The 25259-nt window shown below is 48.1% G+C and overlaps 3 protein-coding genes across 3 annotated transcripts; 1 reads left to right on the plus strand and 2 right to left on the minus strand.

Annotated features, from left to right (window-relative positions):
* Positions 1–12351: 12351 nt before the first annotated feature.
* On the plus strand, positions 12352–13985 carry LOC123182449 (BURP domain-containing protein 4). The gene is made up of 3 exons (XM_044595010.1): positions 12352–12485; positions 12927–12986; positions 13089–13985. Exons 1-3 carry the CDS (start codon positions 12358–12360, stop codon positions 13828–13830), a joined length of 930 nt encoding a protein of 309 aa, XP_044450945.1. The 5' UTR covers positions 12352–12357; the 3' UTR covers positions 13831–13985.
* LOC123182448 (ABC transporter C family member 3) lies at positions 13895–21044 on the minus strand. The gene is made up of 11 exons (XM_044595009.1): positions 20853–21044; positions 18708–20488; positions 18009–18095; positions 17299–17928; positions 17019–17183; positions 15644–15938; positions 15333–15547; positions 14837–15142; positions 14641–14704; positions 14287–14526; positions 13895–14183 (listed from the first exon to the last, which is right to left on the minus strand). The coding sequence occupies exons 2-11, from the start codon at positions 20457–20459 to the stop codon at positions 14083–14085; spliced, it is 3855 nt and encodes a 1284-aa protein (XP_044450944.1). The 5' UTR covers positions 20460–20488; positions 20853–21044; the 3' UTR covers positions 13895–14082.
* Positions 21045–23052: 2008 nt separating this feature from the next.
* LOC123171514 (UDP-glycosyltransferase 87A2-like) lies at positions 23053–24784 on the minus strand. Its single transcript, XM_044588980.1, has 2 exons — positions 24212–24784; positions 23053–24103 (listed from the first exon to the last, which is right to left on the minus strand). Exons 1-2 carry the CDS (start codon positions 24690–24692, stop codon positions 23226–23228), a joined length of 1359 nt encoding a protein of 452 aa, XP_044444915.1. The 5' UTR covers positions 24693–24784; the 3' UTR covers positions 23053–23225.
* Positions 24785–25259: the final 475 nt, after the last annotated feature.

Consider the following 25259-nt stretch of genomic DNA (forward strand, 5'->3'; position numbering starts at 1 on the left):
CAAAGAGAAGGCCGCGCTGGTGAACCGGGCGGAACAGGCGGAGAAGGCTTCGGCAGAGAAGACCGCCGAACTCTCCGGGTTAAAGCGCCAAGTGTCTCAGATGGTTGCTGCAATCTTCGGTAAGTCCTCCGCCGGCTTTCATCCAGCTTAAAATTTTGATGCCTCATAACTCACCCTTGTCGGCGGCTTATCTTGTTCTGTGAAACAGGTCCCAGAAGTGCTAACCTCAACCAGAGTGTGGTAACCAAGCTAAAGGCTGTGTACACCCTGGTGGAGCAACTCTACACCGGGTCACAGCGTGCCTTGGCTGTGGTGGCCCTATCCAACGAGGTGCCGACTCACCTGGCAGAGGTTCTTCGCCGGCTCGCCGTTCTGCCTCAACGTATCCAAGAGCTGCGACGGGCCTCTGCAAGAGCCGGAGCGATCGCCGCGCTGAGCCGGGCCAAGGCTTTCCTGCCCGAGTTAGACCCGGCAGACATCGCCCTTGGCTATCCAAGTCTGAAGGAAGACGGCACAGCCTTCGACCAAAGGGACTTTGCCGCCTGCGTGAAGGTCGTGCGCCCGGTGGCCAGTCTCATTGGCAACGACACAGACCTGACCAAGTACCAGCCGGGTTACAACGCGGAAAATCAGAGGATCCCGACCCCGCGCTATGAAGCCCTCAGCTTAATCCCGCCGGCTCGTCAGCACACCTTCGCCCCGGAGATTGACCCGGCGGGGTTAATTGACGAGGAAGCTCAGTTCGAAGCTCTGAGCGGCATCGACTGGAAGTCATCAACTTTCCAGGTCTTGGGGATAGCCGGAGGAGAAGAGAGGGATGAGCCGGAGACATCAACCCAGCAGGCATCTTAACTCGGCAGGCGGCTTATAAAACAATGCTCCACCCTTTTGGACTCGATGAGTCTTGTAATAGAATAGGTTCAACACTTTAACTGTGCCGTGCCATCGCGCACATATTGAATGCGGAATCCTTATGAAAGTTGCTTCCTTATATGTCTCCGGGTCATAATTGATCATTCATTGTCCTGAAGCTCAAGAATAGTTGCCTTTAATCATCCTGCATAAAGGACAAATCACAAGTCTCTAGGCGGCTTACCGCACTGGGAATCATAAGCTTTAGATATATAAACCGGAATATGAAGAAAAAAAGACTATCCCGCAATTATGTCCTCAATACAGCCGCGATAACACACTTAGCGGTCTGCAAGCATACTTCCGGTTTAGATAACCCGGGCAATAAGGTTGGTACCTTAATTCCGATTTACCTGTCTTAATAGTTACCCCTGTAAATCAACGTTAAGCCGGCAAAGTGAGACCCGGCTGTACACACATTGAAATAATCAGAAGAAACTTGCTATAAAGCAGAAGATCTTAGGGACTTCCGGTTCGAATACGACCAGAGACCCGGCCCAAAGGGATTACGCTAGGATTCGAATGCGATCATATAGCCCCTAGTGGGTGTGGCGATGCCAATCAAGAGGGTACCGACAGCTATGTTCTCTTTGGTTCGAATACAACCCATGTTTGAACAGGAAGCCCCCAAGTGATTTTAAGAATTGTTTAACGACGCTGATTCGAATACGATCCACGTCGATTCTCAAAGGGGTTAAACTATGATTCAAATATGACCAAAGAAAACCTCCCAATGAGCTCGGCACTTTGCCAATCAAATGGGTATCGACAGCTATGTTCTCTTTGGTTCGAATACGACCCATGTTTGAACAGGAAGCCCCCAAGTGACCTTATTACCTGCGGCTAGATTCGAATACGATCATAAGTCGGATCCTCCTTCAAGTTATCATGTTAATCTTGCAAAGAAAACAAACACGTGCACATTTGGAGGAGAAAAAGGGCAGAGGTCCTGTTTTATTACTTATCATAATATATACATGGCTGAGAGAAATATGTTCATTATGAGAGCCGGTGGCTCAAGTGTAGTAAGGCCGAAGCTGAGCTATGTTCCACGGCCGACGGGGTCTCTTCCTCCGACTTACGTGAATCTTTGTGCTCCCGAATGTCAATGAGGTAATATGACCCGTTGTGCAAGTTCTTGCTGACCACAAAGGGCCCTTCCCAAGGCGGGGATAACTTGTGTGCATCTGTTTGATCCTGGCTGAGCCGGAGCACGAGATCGCCTTCCTGGAAGACCCGGGATTTAACCCGGCGGCTATGATAACGGCGCAGGTCTTGTTGGTAAATCGCTGAACGGGCTGCTGCCACATCACGCTGTTCGTCCAACAAGTCAAGAGCATCTTGGCGCGCCTGTTCATTATCCGCCTCAACGTAAGCCGCCACGCGAGGTGAGTCATGACGGATGTCACTGGGGAGGACTGCTTCCGCCCCATAAACCATGAAGAAAGGCGTAAAACCTGTAGACCTGTTAGGAGTAGTGTTGATGCTCCATAATACGGAGGGCAACTCCTCCACCCAACAACCCGGCGTCCGTTGCAAAGGGACCAAAAGCCGGGGCTTAATGCCCTTCAGAATCTCCTGATTAGCTCTCTCAGCTTGACCATTGGATTGAGGATGAGCCACTGAGGAAAAATCAAGTCGGATATGCTCTCGTTGACAAAACTCTTCCATGGCGCCTTTGGAGAGATTGGTGCCATTATCAGTGATAATGCTGTGCGGAAAACCAAAGTGGAAGACCACCTTTTTCATAAACTGGACCGCCGTGGCTGCATCGCACTTGCTAACTGGCTCCGCTTCAACCCACTTGGAAAACTTGTCAACCGCCACCAAAAGGTGAGTCTTCTTATCCTTGGACCTTTTGAAAGGCCCAACCATATCAAGCCCCCAGACCGCAAAGGGCCAAGTGATTGGGATCATCCTCAGTTCTTGAGCCGGTACATGAGCCCGTCGCGAGAACCTTTGGCAACCATCACACTTACTGACCAAGTCCTCTGCATCAGCATGAGCCGTCAACCAATAAAAACCATGACGAAAAGCCTTGGCCACAAGAGATTTTGAGCCGGCGTGATGGCCACAATCCCCTTCATGGATCTCACGCAAGATCTCTTGGCCTTCCTCAGGGGAAACACAACGTTGAAACGCTCCCGTAACACTGCGGTGATGCAACTCACCGTTGATAACAATCATTGACTTAGCCCGCCGGGTTATTTGCCTGGCCAAAGTTTCATCCTCAGGCAATTCTCCCCGGGTCATGTAAGCCAGATAGGGCATTGTCCAGTCCGGTATGATATGGAGAGCCGCCACCAGTCGTGCCTCCGGGTCAGGGACAGCCAAGTCTTCCTCTGTAGGCAACTTAACAGAAGGGCTATACAGGACGTCCAGGAAAGTGTTAGGCGGCACCGGTTTTCGCTGAGAGCCTAGCCGGCTTAAAGCATCCGCCGCCTCGTTCTTCCTGTGATCGATGTGTTCCACTTGGTAACCCTGAAAATGCCCAGCAATGGCATCAACTTCGCGGCGATAAGCCGCCATGAGAGGGTCCTTGGAATCCCACTTTCCTGATACTTGTTGAGCCACCAAGTCTGAGTCGCCGAAGCACCTTACCCGGCTTAAGCTCATCTCTTTAGCCATCCGAAGACCATGGAGCAAGGCCTCGTACTCAGCCGCATTGTTAGTGCAAGGAAACAGCAACTGTAGCACATAATGGAACTTGTCATCCTTAGGGGAAGCCAACACGACACCAGCCCCCGAGCCCTCCAACTGCCTGGACCCATCAAAGTGAATAGTCCAATATGTGTTATCCGGCTTCTGCTCGGGCACTTGTGACTCTGTCCAGTCATTGATGAAATCCACCAGGGCCTGAGATTTAACAGCAGTGTGTGGCACGTACTTGAGACCATGAGGTCCAAGTTCTATAGCCCACTTAGCCACTCTCCCTGTGGCCTCTCTGTTTTGAATGATATCACCAAGAGGGGCAGAACTGACCACGGTTATGGGATGGCCCTGGAAATAATGCTTAAGCTTCCGGCTTGCCATGAACACGCCATAAACAAGCTTCTGCCAATGTGGATACCGCTGTTTGGACTCGATAAGCACTTCGCTGACATAATAAACCGGCCGCTGAACCGGATGCTCCTTACCCTCTTCCTTGCGTTCCACCACCACAGCCACACTGACGGCTCGTGTGTTCGCCGCCACGTACAGCAATAAGGGCTCCTTATCAACCGGAGCAGCAAGGACTGGGGGCTCTGCCAGCTGCTTCTTCAAATCCTCAAAAGCGGTATTATCTGCATCATTCCAGACAAAGTTATCAGTTTTCTTCATCAACTGATATAATGGCATGGCCTTCTCACCCAAACGGCTTATAAACCGGCTTAAAGCAGCGATGCGACCTGCCAAGTGTTGAACATCATTTATACACGCCGGCTTAGCTAGGGAGGTGATGGCCTTGATCTTCTCCGGGTTAGCCTCAATGCCTCTGTCAGAAACCAAAAAACCCAAGAGTTTGCCTGCAGGGACACCAAAGACACACTTGGCCGGGTTAAGCATCATCTTGTAGACCCGGAGATTATCAAAGGTTTCTCTCAAATCATCTATCAGGGTTTCCTCCTTTATGGATTTAACCACAATATCGTCCACATAAGCATGAACATTGCGCCCAATCTGTTTATGAAGATAGTTCTGCACGCAACGCTGATAAGTCGCATGTGCACACTTGAGTCCGAAGGGCATGGACACATAGCAGAAGGCTCCAAAGGGAGTGATGAACTCCGTCTTCTCCTGGTCCTTAACTGCCATTTTAATCTGATGATATCCGGAATAAGCGTCCAGGAAACTTAAGCGCGCACAACCGGCCGTAGCATCAATGATTTGATCAATACGGGGAAGGGCAAAAGGATCAGCCGGACACACCTTGTTTAAGTCCGTGTAGTCCACACACATCCGCCAAGTGCCGTTCTTCTTGAGCACGAGCACCGGGTTAGCTAACCACTCTGGGTGAAAGACTTCAACAATAAACCCGGCCGCCAAGAGCCGGGCCACCTCTTCACCAATAGCTTTTCTCCTCTCCTCATTGAACCGCCGAAGGAACTGCCTGACCGGCTTAAACTTCAGATCAACATTGAGAGTGTGCTCAGCGAGTTCTCTAGGTACACCTGGCATGTCAGAAGGTTTCCATGCGAAGATGTCTCTATTCTCACGGATGAACTCGATGAGCGCGCTTTCCTATTTTGGATCCAGATTGGCACTGATGCTAAATTGCCGAGATGAATCTCCTAGAACGAAATCAACAAGTTTAGTCTCATCGGCCGACTTAAATTTCATTGCCGGCTCATGCTCCGTAGTCGGCTTTTTCAGAGAGGTCATATCAGTTGGGTCAACATTGTCTTTGTAAAATTTCAACTCCTCTGTTGCGCAAACAGATTCTGCATAAGCTGCATCGCCTTCCTCACACTCCAGAGCCACCTTCCGGCTTCCATGAACCGTAATGGTCCCATTATGACCCGGCATCTTGAGCTGTAAATACACGTAACACGGCCGTGCCATGAACTTGGCGTAAGCCGGCCGCCCAAATATAGCATGGTACGGACTTCTTATCTTGACCACCTCGAAGGTCAATTTTTCCACCCTGTAGTTGTTCTCATCTCCAAAGGCCACTTCCAACTCGATCTTGCCGACTGGATAAGCCGACTTACCAGGCACCACACCATGGAAGATAGTGTTTGACTGGCTGAGGTTCTTATCAACCAACCCCATACGGCGAAAAGTCTCATAATAGAGGATGTTGATGCTGCTGCCTCCATCCATGAGCACCTTAGTGAACTTATATCCTCCCACCTGAGGAGCCACCACTAAGGCCAAGTGACCCGGATTGTCCACCCGGGGAGGGTGATCCTCTCTACTCCATACTATAGGCTGCTCAGACCACCGCAAGTAGCGCGGAACCGCCGGCTCAACAACATTCACAGCCCTCTTATGAAGCTTCTGATCTCGCTTACACAGACTGGTGGTAAATACATGGTACTGTCCACCGCTAAGCTGCTTTGGATTGGTCTGATAACCCCCCTGTTGCTGTTGATGACCCTGGCCAGGCTGCTGATTAAAGCCCCCTTGACCGTTCTGAGGATTAGAATTTGAGCCGCCGCCCGGGCCATGAAAACCGCCGGCGCCTGAACCGCCGCCCGGGCCATTGTAATTCTTAAAGGCCTTCATGATTGCACAATCCTTCCACAGATGAGTCGCTGGCTTCTCTCTAGAGCCATGCCTTGGACAAGGCTCATTCAACAGCTGCTCCAGCGTCGGGCCTGACCCGCTGCCTCGGGGAGGGGGCCTCCCCTTGCATCTCTGGTTATTACCTTGTGAGCTAGCGTTGGCTACAAACTCTAGGCTGCCATCGGCCTTGCGCTTGCTTCCTCCTTGGTTCCCAGGGTTATGCTGAGGACCCTTGCCATTGTCGTTCTTCTTTCCCTTCCCTATCCTTTCATCATCTGAAGCGGGGTCCTTGGTACCATCAGAATCGGCGTACTTGACAAGAGCCGCCATCAGTGTACCCATATCATTGCAGTCGCGCTTAAGCCGCCCGAGTTTCATCTTCAGGGGCACAAAACGACAATTCTGCTCCAACATTAAGACCGCTGAGCCGGCATCCATCTTATCTGACGAATGTATGATCTCCTTAACCCGGCGAACCCAATGTGTCGTAGACTCACCCTCCTGCTACTTGCAGTTAGTCAAATCCACAATTGACATAGACTGCCTACAGGTATCCTTGAAGTTTTGGATGAACTGGGCCTTCAGCTCAGCCCAAGACCCAATGAAATTTGGCGGTAGCCCTTTCAACCAAGTGCGGGCAGTCCCATCTAACATCATGGTGAAGTACTTGGCCATTGCCGCCTCACTGACCTCCAGCAGTTCCATGGCCATCTCGTAACTCTCGATCCAGGCTGCGGGTTGTAAGTCAGCTGTGTAATTAGGCACCTTCCTAGGGCCTTTGAAGTCCTTGGGTAGACGCTCATTGCGGATAGCTGGCACTAAACAAGGGACACCCCCAGTCCTGGTAGGGATACCCACGTCGACAGAAGTCGTCGGATAAGCCGGGGGGTCTGGTAAGCCGTCAATTGAGGCACCTGCTCCGCCTCTTGCCGCGCTCTGTCCTGGTCTGCTGCGTGAAAGGCTCCATTATGAACCGGGCCATGGCCAGGGGGCGGGTCATGGCGTCGGACGTTACTTGAGCCGGTCGCTGAGACCATGTGTCTGCTATAACTCGGGCTCCGGCCTGGACGAGGGGTCAAGTGGATCCTGTCCCGGCTGTAGGAGTACGCCTCTTGCTGCGCCAGTGCTGTCTGAAGGAGTTCCCTGACCCGGCGGGTTTCAATAGCCGTCGGAGAATCGCCGTCGACTGGGAGAGCCGCCAGCCGTGCTGCCGCGGCGACCATGTTCTCCAGCGGGTTATTATAATGGCCTGGGGGTATTGGCACGTACTGAGGCGGGGAAGGGGGCACCTGGGGAGGCCCCATCACTTGTGGCTGAATAGGGGTCCCAGACCCGGGCACTATGACCCCTGGCGGGTTACTAGACCCTGCACCTGGCGTGTTGAAGAGGTTGCGTGGATCGTAAACCGGAGGGAGTCGAGATTGGGTCTTTTGATGCCTCCTTCTCATGACCTCATTGGACGCGTTCTGATCCATCGTGAGTCGGAAGGACTGCGCCTGGATCAACTGAGTTTGGGCATCGAGAGCTGCCCTCTCCGCAGCCATCCTGATCCCTTCCGCTGCAAGATCCTCCTTAGCTTTCACTAGATCCAATTTTAACTGTGCCACCTCCGCATCATGCTGAGCTTGATCCGCCGGGTCAACCGTGGCGGTTAACAGGGCCATCATCTTGTCCGTGAGATCCATCAGCACCTGAGCCGGAGAAGGCACCGGGTTTCCCGCTCCAGCAGCGGGGTTCTGAACAGGCTGCGCACCGGCCATAAAGATTCCAACCCGGCTTGGCGGCTCAAATAGGTCCGGAATACTGTCACCATCGGAACAACCCATGAGCCTGCCATCTTGAAGTTGATACAACGAGTTTGACTCATCGGTGGCCGACTCGCCGTCGGAGCCGGCGGCCGTCTCATCACCAGATCCAGATCGATCAGAGAGTCCTCCATGGATACACCCCACAAAAGCATGCCTTAAGGCAGGCCGGGCCCGGGCGGGTCGTGCACGCTGAGCCGTCTCGATGAGATCGGCGCAGAGATCCGGCTCAGGGCCCGGCTCACCAATCTTGCCAATGAAAACATGAATTCCGCCGAAGGGGATCCGGTACCCATACTCAATTGAGCCGGCATCGGGGCCCCAGTTTGCATCGTCGATGTAGAGCTTGCCGCGAAAACTCTTGGTCATCCGGCCCACAGCGTATCCCTTGAGCCCTTCGAAGCTGCCCTTCAAGAACTCAAATCCACCGTGCGCTGGCCCCACGGTGGGCGCCAACTGTCGTGGAATTGTCACGGCAGATGTCCTCGAGCTAGGACTTAGTCGTGGAGCCATCGCAGCTAGGAAGCTTGAAGGGGTTAATGCGGGACGAGGAACACGAGGGTTTATACTGGTTCGGCCCCTTACGGTGAAGGTAAAAGCCTACGTCCAGTTTGAGGTGGTATTGATTAGGGTTACGATCACCAGGGAGCTGAACTGCTATGCCCGGCTCTCGATGAGATCGTTCTCGTCCCTAAACCGTTGCCGGGTCATCCCTTTATATAGGGAGGCTGACGCCCAGCAGCTCTCAGAGTCCCGGCCGGCTCATAAGAGTGTCCGGCTCGGACTCTCGACTACTCTTGCCTTACACTATAAGTTCTACCATACTGATGATTGTAACTACGGACCTTAAGCCATATCCGGGTCTTATGCCCATCTTTGGCCCACCGTCTTTAAGCTTGGCGCCGGGCTTCTGGCAATGACCATATGAGTGACCCGGCCCCTCCTGGCGGGTGACTCTAAGGTCTATATCCTCAACAAAATCGATATAAAGATCACCGGAAACGGATGCACGGTTTGCAAATGGCAATCAAAACAAGAATGACATAAATCTGCGATTAACAGCAGGATAGCGCTTAGAATACATCAAGTAACTATGCTACAGCACCCCAACATAGCAACAAAGCATATGGCAGTAATCTACAGGAGATGCTTGACAAAAGATGAACACTGATCTACGGCTAGATCACAAAATAACAAGCTCAAATAAGCATGGCAAAAGTGCAAAGATATCAGCTTCACAGACTTGGTGAAAATACTGAACATGGCTGAAGCAGCATCAGGTAGCAATGTTCAGAGCAAGCAATCAACATGCTACAGGAACTTAACATAGCAAAACAAAGCATGGAATGAATCTACTAAATGCATAGAACAAAAATCCCTTACTGACCATGAGCCAAAAAGGATCAGAAGATATGATGGCACCCATATAAACATAGCAAGTTTCGTTAACAGGTTCCAGACTTGGCAGAAAACAGAACATGGCAAAAACAGAATTATGAAGGCATCTTTGTAAGCAATGCATGACAAAAAAAGCATACCTACAGCAAGAGGGAATGTTTATGAAGCTAACCATGGCAAGAGCAAGTTCATAGCATGTATGGATCAACTACAACAACCTTGGCAAAATTGAATATCATGTTAACAATCTGCTAGGAATATTTTATAGCAAAAGTAGAGTAAGATTAAGACATGCTAGGGCACTCCATAATTGCAAACAGGGGCATGGATCGATAGAGAACAACTATATCTACAAAACATCCTTACTAAACATACTCAAAAGAAGCATGGATCTCTCTGTAGAAACATGGATACATGGCAACAAAATAACAGCAGATAAAGGACAGCAAAATCCAGTCCCTGAAAACAGAAACATCACGAAGCCTAGTTTGCATGCTTGTGCTAGTCACCACATAGATCATAAAAATACATGGAATACACCTCTATAAATATGGAATGGCATAGATCAAAACACCTGTAGAGCTTAAGCCCATAAGATGCACACATCAAATGCAACAAAAATAACAAAACATCAAGTTCTGATAAGTAACAGCAGTAAACATCATATAGCACTCTTGCACCAGAGATTTGGGAATCAAGATGGACTCAAACGAGCATGGCACAATGGAACAAAATGAAGAGAATCTCGTGATGAACATTTCGATATATCACACGCATGAAACGGAGCAGTATGCAATGAGATATGCCATGATGAACAGAGCAACATATTGTGATAATTATGGGACTTAGCAGAAATATCACCTCCCGAAACAGATCTAGGGTTCGGGGCACGGACGTCGAGGCGCGGCGCGAGCTCGCCGGAGCTCGGACGGGGACGGCCGGAGGGGACGAGGCCGGGTGCCAGAGAGGGAGGAGACGGCGGGGCGGGGAGGCGCGGCGGCGGCGGTCGCGGGCGATGGGGCGGCGGGGCAGTGGCGACTCGGGCGGCGGCGGGGCGGTCGCGGGTGCGGGCGGCGGCGCCGGCGGGAGTGGAGGAGGCGGCGGCGGTCGCGGGCGACGGGGCGGCGGGGCAGTGGCGACTCGGGCGGCGGCGGGGCGGTCGCGGGTGCGGGCGGCGGCGCCGGCGGGAGTGGAGGAGGCGGCGGCGGTCGGGCGAAGACGACGAGGCGGCAGGGCGCGGGCGACGGGGAGCCGCGCGGGGCGGACGGTGGCGTACGGGCCCGCGGGCCGGTGGCGGTGGAGCGGCGGCGCTGCCACGTGGCGGCGTCTGATTGGCGCGGGCGCGGTTCGTCCGGCGCGGGACGGACGCGTCCGGCGGCGGAGAGGGGAAAGGGTAGGGTTTGATCTGCGCGAAAATTCCGGGGGAAGCACATATTTATAGGTAGAGGGAGCTAGGAGACTCCAAATGGAGTGCGGTTTTCGCCCACACGATCGTGATCGAACGACCGAGAGCATGGAAGTGACTTAGATGGGTTATTGGGCTGTTTGGAGGGGTGTTTTGCTGCAACACACAAAAGGCCTTTGCGGTTACCCGGTTAACCGTTGGAGCATCAAACGACCTCCAAATGGAACGAAACTTGACAGGTGGTCTACCGGTGGTGTACCAAGGCCACTTGGCAAGACTCAGTCCATTCCGAGAACGTTTAACACCCGCTCACGAAAAGAGAACAAGAGGGGTGCGCCGGTGCATGTGGGAGTGTCGGATTGCAAAACGGACAACGGGGAAAATGCTCGGATGCATGAGACGAACACGTATGCAAATGAGATGCACATGATGACATGATATGAGATGCATGACATGAACAAAATGCAAAACGAAAGACAAAACCCAACCACGGAGGGAATATCATAACACATAGCCGAAAATGGCAAGAGTTGGAGTTACAAATATGGAAAGTTACATCCGGGGTGTTACAGGTGTGAGCTTAGAAGGAAAAAGTTGCAAACCTTGAATCAACAAAGCTCGCCATGGCCGTCGAGATCATCGCGCACAGAAACCACCTTTTATGGCTCCAACTTTGCAACCCAACTCTATTCGCTATCACCGTTGTTCCAATATCTCACAATGATTTAGCCTATATTTAGTGTTCACATATGCAGTATATATAGAGAGAAAGGTATTGTTTTCATTTCTTCAACAGAAATAGCGGTAAGCTTGTCAAGAGTTACACGTATTTTAGTCGGTAGCTTTTAGTTTATGCGACATGAACTTGGACGTCATGAATCAGAACAAAATATCAAAGAGTTGCATTGATTGATTGACGTGTGCTTACCGAGAGGTCAAAGTTTAACACTAAAGAGCATTGTGAATTACTCTTGATATCACAAAGTCACAACTATAGTGTAAAAAGAATATTTCACCCTACACATTACTAGTCTTTCCTAATTTCCCAATTCTCAAAGCCCCGACCAGCAATCCCACTTCCATTCAACTAAGATCACCAACGTCGCGTTAAATTCATTGCTTCCACCACCCGTACTGTTGGTTCTCGACTTCACCCCTCGCTAGAAAAAACAAGATAAGCTGAGGAGGATGAGTAATTAGGAAGAAGAGAACTGGGGGAGGGGGAGGGAGGCTAAGTACAAAACCGGGGGCACTCATAGGCTCCCCTTTTACCACCATGGACTCCCTCGTCACATGAGCCTCATCGTCCTTCCGCGAGTGTCACGTCGGCTTTATTTTATCTGATTTATAGGTTTAGTACAAAAGTGAGTCAGCTAGAGATGTTGAGAGGAATATATCAACACTCCACCATGCAAGGCAAGTATTTGTTACCTAGCATTATTTCCATCATCAACGGATTACACCCATGTAGAGTGGATCGTAGCGCAGCAAGCATACCGATAGTGTGCACTGGGGTTCGGTTGCAAAACAGACATCGCACAACATTTGCGCTTTTTCCGGCTTCGTGTCGGTTTAGAAATGCAAACCTGATGCTAATGCTAGTATAAAAATACACTTGCCGAATAGAAAATGGAAAACGGAGAGGACATTGCGAAAGAAACCGTGATGATGACGGTTCTCATAGCCATGTTCGTCCTTGTGGGTTCGCTGCAGGAGCGCAACAAACTGATGGTTATCCTCATTCCGGTAAATTTATGGTAGATATTTTGCATACTAGTTGATTGTTTTTAGTCAGGCTGCAACTTTTTGATGGCTTTAATCCTACTTGTGATTCGTCCTATTGATTACCATTTTTGTTGGCACATCGTGGCTGCCGATAAGGGTGACGTCCCTTGGAATAGAAGTTATACGGCTATATCTTGCATTCTAGTACATATGTTTTGGCTATAAGAGACCATGCGGTGTTTATGGCCCCGCAGATTGACACTTCAAATTCTGATGTATGTTGCGTTCTATTCCCTCCGCTTTGACGGTGTCCCCGCTTTGGTTTAGTAATATAAAAGTGTTTTTAACACTAGTATAGTGTCAAAAACACTCTTATATTATAAGATATATTATAAGACGGGGGAGTAGTATTTATGTTGTCCTGTTTATGCATGCTAGTAGAACACCAGTGATTATTTTGTGGTTTGGTCCAGCCGCGTACGATGTCACGTGGTCACCGCGGGGTCCTTCGTCAACAATCCCTCATCTTCATCGTAAGTAATCTCATTCTTTACCTCCGCCTAATAATCAATGTAAGCGTATTATGGAGCGATCATTAATTTCCATCTTGAATTGCGTACGTGTTGTGAGTGCAGCGTCGGACGGCGTGTTCCCGACACAGTGGTGCAACCCCCGGCCACAGCACCTCAAGGCCGAGAAAGGGATCCTCTTTCTCAAGCGCAACCTGTTCGACGGGCGGTGCTGCCCGCAGGCACCAAGCTGGGCCACGTCTGGCGGACAGGCACCCCCAGCACGGTCACCGGCGCAGACCCCGTGCCGCCGCCGTTCGCCTACAGCAACCTCGGAGACATACTGGCTTACTACAGCATAACGCCGGGCTCGGAGCAGGCCCGGCAGGTCGCCAGCACGCTCCGGTTCTGCGGCCGCAGCGAGGCACGAGGCGGCGACCAACCGGAAAAACCCCACGTCTGCGCCAACACCGAGCAGGTGGCCATGGAGTTCGCCGCGGCGGCCCTGGGAGCGGCGACGGCGGAGCCGCTCAGGACGGTCGTGCACGGGCGCGAGGAGCCGCACAGGTACACGGTGGCGCCCGGCGGCATCACCAGCATTACCGGCACGGTCGTGCCATGCCACCCGCTGCCGTACCCGGCGGACGTGCTGTACTGCCACCGGCCAGGCAACGTGGGGGCGGTGCGCGTGGAGCTGGTCGGGCAGGACGACCCTTCGCTGGGCGCGACGGCGATCGCCGTCTGCCACGAGGACACCTCCGGGTGGGACGCCGAGTACTTCGCAACGCTCAACGGGTCCCGCGGCGAGCCTATCTGCCACTACATGCCGGACAAGTATGTGGTGTGGGTAACCGGTGAAATCCACTAGCCTATGATCGGTGAAGTATGAATCTCGAGCTAAGAGGGGTGAAGTATCAATCTCCACCGTAATATGATCCAACCAAGCTTAAACTAATGGTCACTACTCCTACATATTTATACTGTAAGAACTGCATGCACGAATCTGGAGAAATATATGTGGAGTTCTGAACAACCGTCTAATTTTAAGCCGGAAACGTGAGATCCAATCAAACACCGGCGATATCGGCTCCATGACTCGGCTCTCCTCTGCATCCTCCGCTTATAATTTTGATCCCATCGTGTACTCCGACACAAGTTTGGAGAACAAGGACGAACTGTCCTCTAGCAACTTCGCTGGCGAGTCGTTCTCTGCAATTTCACCTGTTTTACACAACATCACAACAGTTAAAACAGACCAACAGAGGAGAACAGCATATATAGGTTTTGTCAGTTAAAAATCTGTAACGCAGTGGAGGGGACTAACCGTTGTCCAGAAGAATAACCCTCTCGCTATCGAGAACCGATGTGATACGATGTGCTATCGTGATCACGGTGCATTCGGCGAATTGCTGTTTCAAGGTTTTCTGGATCAAACTGTCGGTTATCGGATCCACTGAAGAAGTTGCCTCGTCCAGAACTAAGATCCGCCTCCTCTTTAGAATCACCCTTCCCAAGCAAACAAGCTGCCGCTGACCCGCGCTCCAGTTTTCACCATTCTCTGTGACTGCATTTCAGTTCAAAAGATCAAGTTATTGGCTCGCCATCATAATTGACTAAACAATCGCTGGCATCATAAAAGAAAAGCGTGTTTCTGGAGAGTTTATTATAGATATCGAACCTGTAGAGTCGAGCTTAAGCTCGTTCTTTCTAACCTCATCTCCAAGATGACAACAGTCCAATGCCTAGAAAATGCAGATCGCACATAAATTACTTTAGCCATCAAAAATAGAAAATACAGATGCTGATTTCCAGTTAAGTTATGCGGTCAAATTGACTTTTTTTAAGGAATGGAGTAAATTTGAAAATATAAGTACCTCCCAGATTTGCTCGTCACTATATTCATCCAGAGGGTCGATGTTGCTTCGCAGAGTCCCCTCAAACATAACAGGATCTTGTGGAATGATGCTCAGTCTTGTCCGTAGGTCATGCAGTCCAATGGTGGAGATGTCGACGCCATCTATCAATATTTGCCCGATACACGGATCGACAATGCGGAATAGCGTTTGAATCAAGGTTGACTTTCCACCACCTGTTCTTCCAACAATACCAGTCTTCATACCTCCTGAGAAGGTGCACGTCACGCCTTTCAAAACTAAAGGCAGATGTGGCGCATATTTTACCTGCATGATATACAAGCACTTAGGGTACTAATAACTGCAACGTTATATTAGAAGAAACTCAGAAGTGCTATTACTAATTTAAAAAAAACACTACTATGTGCCATTAAAACTATCCAGTAGAACTTCAGAAGTTTCATCAATATGGATTTGCAAAAAAATAAATTAAAATTTTAAAGTTGAAGAAACGAACATGAAGGTTGCGAAGCTCAATTTCACCCTTTGTTGGCCAACGGCAATCTGGTCTACTTTCTGATATCGTAAGGGGCGGTTCAGAAGGAATGGTCATGTATTGCAATATTCTTTCCATGGATATCATTCTGTTTTCCAAAGCACAGAGGACCATAATAGCCCACCCTAGTAGCATATTCAGACTTAGTCCATAAGTGACTGCAAGGCCAGCTGTCTCTGTGAAGTGTAAGGAGATTATAAGTTAATACTAATTAGGGATGCTAATACATTAATTTCTAATTTTAGTTGATTGGCAAAAGCATGTTTACTTACTTGAGTCAATTAGATCAGTTGGCAAGGTGACCAGAAGTATCAAGGCAAATCCAAAAATAAAAGAAGAAAGAAAGTCCAAGCGAAAGCACAACCATTCCATCGCAGCAGCATTATATAAACTTGCCCGAGATAAATTATCCATCAATTGGCCAGTCCAACTGATGAACTCTCTTTCCTTACCAAAGCATCTAATTATAGTTGTGCCAGCTATTGATTCGGCAAAATGCTGCATCACAGGAGCTCTGCAAACTCCAGTTAACCTCTGCAACTCCCTAGCAGCACTTATGTAGTATTGCTGGAAGAGAAGGGATGGTATTATGATTAAAAGAAGAAACAAGAAGTACCAATTAATTTCATAGATAGACATAGATATAAATCTCTGATACAATATGCTACATATTATACATTAAAATAATGTCGTGGGTTAAAATTTGTCTTAATCTGCCTAACCAAAAATTCACCATTGGCCCTAAATTTGCAGTTGTGACACTTGGTTCTGAACATGCAAAGGGCACTTTTTTAGGTTCTTTAAACCGTACTCCCTCCGTCCCAAAATAAGTTTCGCAGATTTAGTATAAAGTCAGTACAAATTTGTACAAAATCTGTGACACTTGTTTTGAGAGGGAGTATAAAATAGTTAATATAGAAGTTCAAACCAACCTTACTTGGTATTCAAAGTCCATTGAACAAAATTATTGGTTTTTTCTTCAACTATAAAATTATTAGCTTTTTGCGTAGCCACCTGTCAATAAGGTCACTTGTGCTTCAATAAGGTTAAAGTTCCGCCCTCTACTACTGCTAATTTAAATTGTACTGGACCTGCTCTGAGTCACTTACACAAGTTTGAGTCAAGGTAGTTATACTCAGTGACCTATATGAGAAACCATGAAAATCTCGGCACACCTTATTAAGGAAACAGAAACATAGCTCCTAGAATTAGTAACACTGCACATTATATATAGAGTGATATCTGAACAGATTTTCACAACACTTCTCCAACCAATAAGTCTATCTATATGAACAATGGCATGAAGAAAATAATTGCCAAAATATATGATTACCTCCTGTACTCTACAAACTAAATTTGTTGATAGTCTATATTTTCATCAAAGAACTATTCATGGACGGGTGCGTGGAAGCTAGCATATCCATGTAGCAGAACCATGAGTTGGTTGCGAGATCTTATGGGTTTCAGCTCTAGCCTACCCTAACTTGTTTGGGACTAAAGGCTTTGTTGTTGTTGTTCAAGGTGTGGAACTCCCATGCAGAATTCACTAGCTATGAATTAATGTATTTGTACTTTTCCTATGTTTGTTTTCAAAATGGATGCGAACAAAAAAAGTCACATCGAAGAAAACTATATGAGAAACATTACCTGGTATGATAGAGATGCAACAATAACAGGGACAAAAATTACAAAGACTGGCCATGCAACCCGTGACATTAGAATAATTGTTCCAAGAATTTCGATGGCAGGAAATAGAAGGTAGCCCATCAGATCATATATTTGAGTATCCACTGCGCTCTGATCGGTGGAGGCCTGCAATTTGTTTCGACTTTCAGCATTAATACTGGAATAAAAAGTTTAACAGCACTCCGACGACATGTGACTTCAATTTATCATTGTAAATAACTTTCTGAAGGTAATTACTTACTCTATTCAAGATACGTCCGCTAGGAGTGGAATCAAAGAAAGACATCGGTGCTCGGAATATGCATCGGTGCATCTTGTCAAATAGCATGGTTGCAGTCTTACATCCAGCCATGACTAGAAGATAGGATCGTATGAAGACGCACAATGAGGTAACAAGAGCTAATGCAACATATACATTTATCATCGTCGAGCTATTGACTGGAGGATTCACATCTTTAGATACCGGAGCTGCCCAAGCCATCCATAAATTGCTTCCAATTTGAAGAGATTGAAAAATGATCTGAGCTAGCAAAATAAGTGGCACAAATGCTCCTTTGTGTGCCATTGTAATATATCTCCAGTAGACAATAAACCCAACCCAGCCTTTCTCCCTCTCTTCTTCTTGTACAAGTTGACCATTTTGAACAAGTACTTCTTCATTGTTATCATGTGTTTGCTCATCTGCTATGGGTAGGGTGCTTCCATTGCCATTAAGATGGCAACTACTTTCATAATTGCTACTTGGGAGCTCCAACATGTCCATAGTAGATAATGCATCCTTGTGGGACACAATTAATTCAGTGAATTCTTGTCCAGAATTAAGTATTTCAGTGTAATCCCCTGCTTGTATTATTTTCCCATCTTTCAAGACCTGAAATATGACGAAAGGAATTGAAAAGGATTTTTTGCACATAGCATAGGGAAGACATTATACATTTGTTTCCAGCATACCATGATAACGTCGGCTGAAGGTAAAAATTCGACATGATGTGTAACATACACAACTGTTTTTGAAGCTAAAAATCCAAGCAAGCACTCCTGCAAAATACAAATTATGGTCAATAAGTTCACTGAATAGCACCCTAGAATCTCTCTCAAGGATATATAAACTCAAAATTGCTTGGGTAAACTGGATCAATCACAAAATCCAAGCAGTTGTTTAACTTGACTAAAAGAACTATGAAACCAATTTTCCTACAAATGCAATATGAAGAACATTCGTTAAAGGATGGACACAGAAGCAAGAGATTAATTACCACTCTCACGCATACGTATTTTGAAATATGTTACTACCCTCAGTAAAAAATATTTTTGAAAGAATACTCATTCTTCCAAGTTAGTTTCGGTAATATTTGTAGTCCAACCAATGTTTTCCACCAAATGCCCCCATTAAATGCATGCCAGTACTTGTACTCAGATATATAGACAGACACTTCGTAAGGGAAAACTTTAAATGTGTATCAGTACTACTACTCAGATATTGTGCGAAAACTGGAAGGTGAACACTGCAGCACATGGGAATATAGTATAAATTTATATAATCAAAATTAATTTGTATAAGATCTGTCGCCAGATAAGATATTAGTTTTAGCATTCAGTTATTTCATATGCATAAAGAACAATGAAATACTACAAAACATCAAGACATACCTTGAACAAGTGCAATCCAGTATGAGCATCAACTGCACTAAACGGATCATCAAATAGATAGATATCAGCATCATGGTACAAAGCACGGGCTATTTGTATCCTCTGTTTTTGTCCACCACTGAGGTTAATGCCTCTCTCTCCTATAATCGTCTGGTCACCGAATGGTAATATATCCAGGTCCTTGATCAGAGAGCATGCTTCAAGGACCTTTTCATACCTCTCCCTATTCATTTCTGTGCCGAAAAGTATGTTATCTTCGATTTTCCCACTCTGTATCCAAGGTGTTTGGCTAACATAGGAGATCCTGCCACAAGTTTTAACCTCTCCTGATAACTTTGGTATCTCACCGAGTATGCAAGACAATAAACTTGATTTGCCGGATCCAACTGTTCCACAGACAGCAACCCTCATTCCCTGTCGTATATGGAAGTTCACGTCTTGGAGAGTAGGCACTTGAGAAGATGTATTCCAAGAGAACTGACCGCTCGTCACCTCAATCGATACATCGGTGGTACCTCTAGGAAGCTTAGTTACAACATCACTAGGGAGTTCCTCAAGACAGAGAAATGAGCATATCCTGTCAAGCGATACTTTTGTCTGAATGATCATAGAGTATGCGTCTGGGAGACCATGGATAGGTGTTTGCAGCTGTCTAAATGTTGCCAGGGCACATAGCACTTTACCTGTTTCTAATGGAATGCCCATAAGCACGCAAACGCCGAAAGTGACCATAGCAACAAAAGCAGGAGCAGAAAAGAAGATGGATAGGAGCATCGCCGAGGTGTATACGTTCTTCTTTAGCCAATTCATCTCTACCTTCCTCAACTCTATGATCTTGGACAAGAAGATCATTTCCCATCCTTGAAGCTTGAGAATGCGCATGCTCTGTAAGATCTCAGACATAGCCCTCATTCTCACATCCTTGGCGCTCATCATTTTCTCTTGATAATTTTGCTCCATTCTCCCTAAAGGCTTATTACCCCCAATTGTCAAAGCAGTGGCGAGAAGGGCAGCAAATGCAGGGCAAAAACCAAGTGTCGAGTATAAGAGGAGCATGGCTAGAACAATTTGCACAGGAAGCCGCCAAAGATCGTGCATGGATCGACTGAAATCTCCTACACACTCGGCATCGAGGCTCACGACATTGATCATCTCTCCGCTCGAGTTGCTTTGCCTGGACTGACTGGAGAGGGCAAGGCCTTTCTGGTAGATAGCAGCGACAAGCGACGAACGTGCACGCACCCCTACTTGTTTTGATCTAAACTGCAAATGCCTCGTCGAGAGGCCTTCGATCAGCTGCGCGACAACAAACGTCAACGCTAGAAGGTAGCCCTCTCTGCTGGACCTTGAGCTCTTATTCAGGTAGTCGACAAAGTACTCGATCAGGTAGGGACCAACATATGAAGCAACACTGCTGAGTAGGGCGTAGACGGCAGTGACGAGGATCGGTTTCCATGTTGTAAGCACAATTGCCTTGGCCAGCTTGACCGCCGTAGCGTCGGTGAACTGGCCCGTCGCAGAGTTTGACACAATCTTTGCCTTGAAATTAGGGAGGACCCCATGGACACTGTCGCTGTCATCCAAGGACGGCACGTCATGGAGATCTAGCGGTTTCTTTCTGCCGAGATCAAGTAAGGGGCCCATCCAAGAAAAAGTGATGATGCTGAACCATCCAGCATCTGTGAAGAGTGATTTAGTGCCTGTTGCCTCGGATGAGGAAGAAGTTTCCTGCTCCAAAAGCGGCTGCTTCATGATGAACAGATAACCCCTGAACACCGAAACTGAGAAAAATGCACATTACAACAGAGTATAAGACTATGAACATTAGATGACACGTCGTCTAAGTTTGACCATAGAACTATTCTATTTTCAGAAAGTACAGCTGATGCAATTGTACAACAGAAACAACAGACAGGCAATGAAGCACATCACCCCTAAAAATAAAAACAGCAGAGCGCTGCAGAGCCTAAAGATGAGCGTGTTTCTGGAACCTGGATTTTTCGAATTCTATCCTGAACTGTCAGCACTGTAAACAGAAGGAAGAAGAAGACCAAAAGGCAGCAGCAACATCGAAATCTCGCGGAAACAGACACGCGCGTTTAATCTGTAGATACATGTATGTGCTGTATGGCAAGGAGTAGTTACACGGGCGAGGCAGCAAGTTGGACGATCGATGCCGATTTCTGCCACTCGACCTCGCAGGATAGGAGGATTCCACGTATCCGCTCGCGAGATCAGATCTTTACTCCGACGTTTTGCCCTCTCCAGATGGGGCGCCGCCGCCGCCGCCTACGGAGGGAGGATCTTTCTGGCGGCTGGCCGCGTGTGTGTTATGTCCCTCAGATCTGTGCGAAACAGAGGCAATTTGACGCAACATGCATAATATATAAAATTGTTGTTCCAAACCACACCTTGCCAATTCGCAAAAAAAAAAACACACTTTGCCACATCTCAAATTAAGCAAGTTTGACCAAATTAAGTGGGTGTTTGATTCTAGACAGACCAAGTGTGGCAAGAATTTTGTTGTGAGTAAAAAGCCTCACATATCATACACACACAAAAAGTGTGTCAAAATTTCCTAAGACAATCCAAAGTGTGGCTAAGAATCTGAACACCTCAAGTAAGGCAAGCGTGGAAAAAATAATGTGATAAAGTTAGTCACTAATCAAACATGCCTTAAACATCAGTAACTAGCGAACATGCATTGTGCAAACGAGATGTATGACCGGGAACAAGGAGGGAGAAAAGTTTACAATACTTTAGACTATGTTTACCTTAATAGGGAGATGAACAGGAGGGCCCCGGGGTGAGCCAACGTCCCTCATGGAGGCTCTTTCTAGTGAATGGTGTCAGCAAAGAGCATTTTTCAAAAAACAACTCATAGGGAGTATTGTAGGAATTGCCGTGCTATAACAAAGAGATTTGTTGTGCTATAATGAGCGATTTGCCATGCTAAGAAGAAATAACTGTCACAGGAGTTTGCTATGGAGTAGAAAGAGAAATTGTCATGCGTATCAAGGATTTGCCATCTGCAGTTGAGAAAATTGCCAGGATAAAAAAAATGGGAAGTTGCCCACATGTTCCATTGTGTGCAGGAAAGTTGTTATATATGCTTCCAGTAATTGCCATCCTACATCGTAGAGGGTTCCATGCTAAACACGGGATCGTTCCTGTGTGTGTGTGTGTGAGAGAGAGAGAGAGAGAGAGAGAGAGAGAGAGAAAGGGTATGGGAGTGAACATTTGCATCATTCGCTCGGGAGGGTGCATGTGAGGAAACGATCATTGCTATGCTGTCACCGGTTTGCCATCCACGCAGGGAACATCATCTCTATATATAGCATTTTCCCTTTTTTGTAAAGGAGTTGAAGCTCTATATTAATCAAACACGAACATTACAAGAAAACCCCTAAAATATAGTCCAATCATAGGAGAATCCTCCATCCTCATCCCGCATATGGCAACGATGTGCCGATGTTGCTACCACCATAGTTCTGTGTAGGGGTTGGAGCCATAAAATTTAGGCGATGGGTTCACTCCATGACTCACTGCGAGGATTTTCCATTGATGAAGTGTGTTGTGGCTCTTCGAGCGCTTGCCTATGGGTGCTCGACATATGCCATCAATGACTATGTCCGCATTGAGAAGATACAATCCTCGAGGCATCAAAATAAAGGATCCTTTCAAAGAGGTTTGAGTGGATGCTAGAAATCCTATGAGAAGTAATACAAAGAAATCCATAAGAAAAATCCCTAGATTGATTCTATCCTACGAATCGAACAACCGACGTAGAAAAAACCCTAAGGATTCTAATCCTCTAAAACTCCTATGAAAATCATTTGAATCAAAGGAGCCCTAAAGCTTTTCCAGTTTCTTGTGTGGTATTGGTCATTTCTCTGGTTTTTGTTAGATTAGTTAAACAAAATAGTCATGTACTCCCTCCGTAAACTAATATAAGAGCGTTTATAATACTACTTTAGTATTCTAAACACTCTTATATTAGTTTACAGAGGGAGTACTTACTTGCAAGTGTTCTGAACAATGCAAGTGACTTTCTCAAAGACAAGGAGAGCTATTGTAATAATTAATTATTCCTTCAAAGACAAAGACAAAGAGTACAAAGAGATGTTAAATGCACAAATACACTACTCCGGCAGAAAAGTGCAGAAAAAGGAGTTAATAGCTCATAAAAAAAAAAGCAAAGAGGGCCGGTGGAGTCGACTTACTACACGAGTAGTAGAGAAAGTAGTTTGAGTTATTAACAATCTGCCACCAATTGAATGTTGTGCAAGCTTATTACACCAAAGAGATTGTTCTGAAAGTACTATTAGAAATCTCCCCCATTCCATGAGAAAATCGACCAGAGTTCATTCGGAAATGGTGGAGTACTAGCAGATACTACAAATCAAATTCGGATACATCACGATAACGAACCTACTAGTATTTCTGAACTAAAACCACAACAGGAATTATGGAACAGAGGTAGTACGTTTGTTTGAGAACGTAGCCTCTAAGAACACATCAGTCCTTGAAATGTGAAATGTAATTGATGAAAGACACCATATCTCTGTCAGAGGAACCACCCACTTCAACGGCGGCGCGAGAAGCCTCCTTCAGCACAGAAGCTCTCCTCCTCGTGCCCTCGCCATCACCACAGTTCACCAGCCTCTTCACGGCTCCAGCGATTTCCCCTCTACCAATGACGCCGTCGGCCCGGGCCTTCTCCTTGAGGCTGTACCCAACCTTCCACTCATCGACGATCAGCCGGCTGTTGATCGGCTGGTCGAAGGCTATCGGCAGGGTCAGCATCGGCACGCCGGCGTACAGCGCCTCCAGCGTCGAGTTCATGCCGCAGTGGGTGAAGAACCCACCAATGGATGGATGGCACAGGATTTTGAGCTGGTCACACCACGGAACGACCACGCCGTCGCTTCCACGGATCAAATCCTGCACTCGGGAGCACTTGTCGCGGAGCACCCAGAGGAACCTGACCTTGCTCTGGGCAAGGCCAATGGCGATCTCGTCGAGCTGGGTGGCCGACACTGAGAGGAAGCTGCCGAGTGAGACGTAGAGCACTGAGCTCGCAGGCTGTGTGTCCAGCCAAGCCATGTAGCTTTCTTCCTCTGGATTGGCCTGGTTTTCTTGGAGTGCCATGAAGGGGATGCAAGGACCAACGGCAAACACAGGGCAAGGGAGCTCTTGCCTTAGAAAGTCAATGGCGTTGCTCTCGAGCTCGTAGAAGGAGGTGAAGATGACACATTGCGCTTTCCTCACGTAAGGGTATGCTTCAAGAATTTTGTCCAGCCTAATCTTGTCGGAGTGCGTGGGCTCAAGATCGGCAAGCCGGATCGACTTGAGTCCAGGAATGTAGTTTTCCATCAGACAAGGATCAGTGACATCTGCATGAGATTTAAGACTGATCATGTACAGTACCATTAATGCACTGGCGTGCTGCAGAGTAGACAAAGAAGAACTACGAGGGACGAGTTGGGGCGTAGAACTGGTACCGGCCATGTCAGCGCTACCGCCGGCAGCCGTGGGCAACCGATCGAAGCGGTACTGCACGGAGAACATGGTGGCGCCGAGCGCCGAGAGGATGCACACAGGGACGCCCCTCCGGTTGCCGGCGCGCACCGCCCCCGGCACGAACGTGTCGGTCACAATGGCCGCGGGCGCGGCCCCGAGACGGTCGAGGAGGCGCTCGAACGGCGCCTCCATTTTGGTGTACACGGCGTCCACGAACCCGACCCAGTCGGCGGCGCGGCCGTGCTCGGAGGGGATGACGTTGGGGACGGCCTCGAGGCGTACGCCGGGCGCGAGCGCGGGGCCGCCGAGCAGGCCGAGCCACTCCTCGGTGACGACGACGGTGGCCGAGACGCCGTCACGGGCGGCGAGGAGGCGGCACAGGTTCAGCATGGCGTTGACGTGACCGCGGCCAGGGAACGGCATGGCCACGACGTGGCACGGCGGCACCGCCACGGAGCCCATTGCAGCTGGTTGGCTTGAACCTCGAAGCGAGCGAGCCAGAAAGAGACGAACGTCGCGGCTGTGCGAACCGTGCCTCTGTCCGTGCGCCAACAAGAAGTATCGTGGTGGGGTGGGCTTTTGGCGGCCGCATGGGCCTCGTGATTTGTAACGCGTCAGGCTATAGTGTGACTACGGGCTGGAATAGTACAGCCTAGCACATGAGTTGCAACCTATGAGTAATTCTAAAAAAAAACCTATGTCTGAAAAAAAAACCTATGCGTAATTCTCAAAAAAAAAAAACCTATGCGTACCATGTTGGGTCCTGCATGGGTTGTTCCAGTCGTTTTTTTTTCGAAATACAGTATACTCCACACGAGTTGAGTAAATGATCCAGAACTACCACATTTGGGGCAGAGTAGACACATAACTACCTACTTTGCCTCTTTTGTCTGAAAACTACCAACATTGGGGCAGGTATGTGACACATACCACCGTTCGCTCGGTTTAGCTATTTTCTGACCGGTCGGCCCCACGTTCAGGTCGACGTGGCAATGGACGATGGACACGTAGCTGACGGCCATTAGGTCT

The sequence above is a fragment of the Triticum aestivum genome, chromosome 1D (genome assembly GCF_018294505.1).
Source record: "Triticum aestivum cultivar Chinese Spring chromosome 1D, IWGSC CS RefSeq v2.1, whole genome shotgun sequence".
Lineage (NCBI taxonomy): Eukaryota > Viridiplantae > Streptophyta > Magnoliopsida > Poales > Poaceae > Triticum > Triticum aestivum.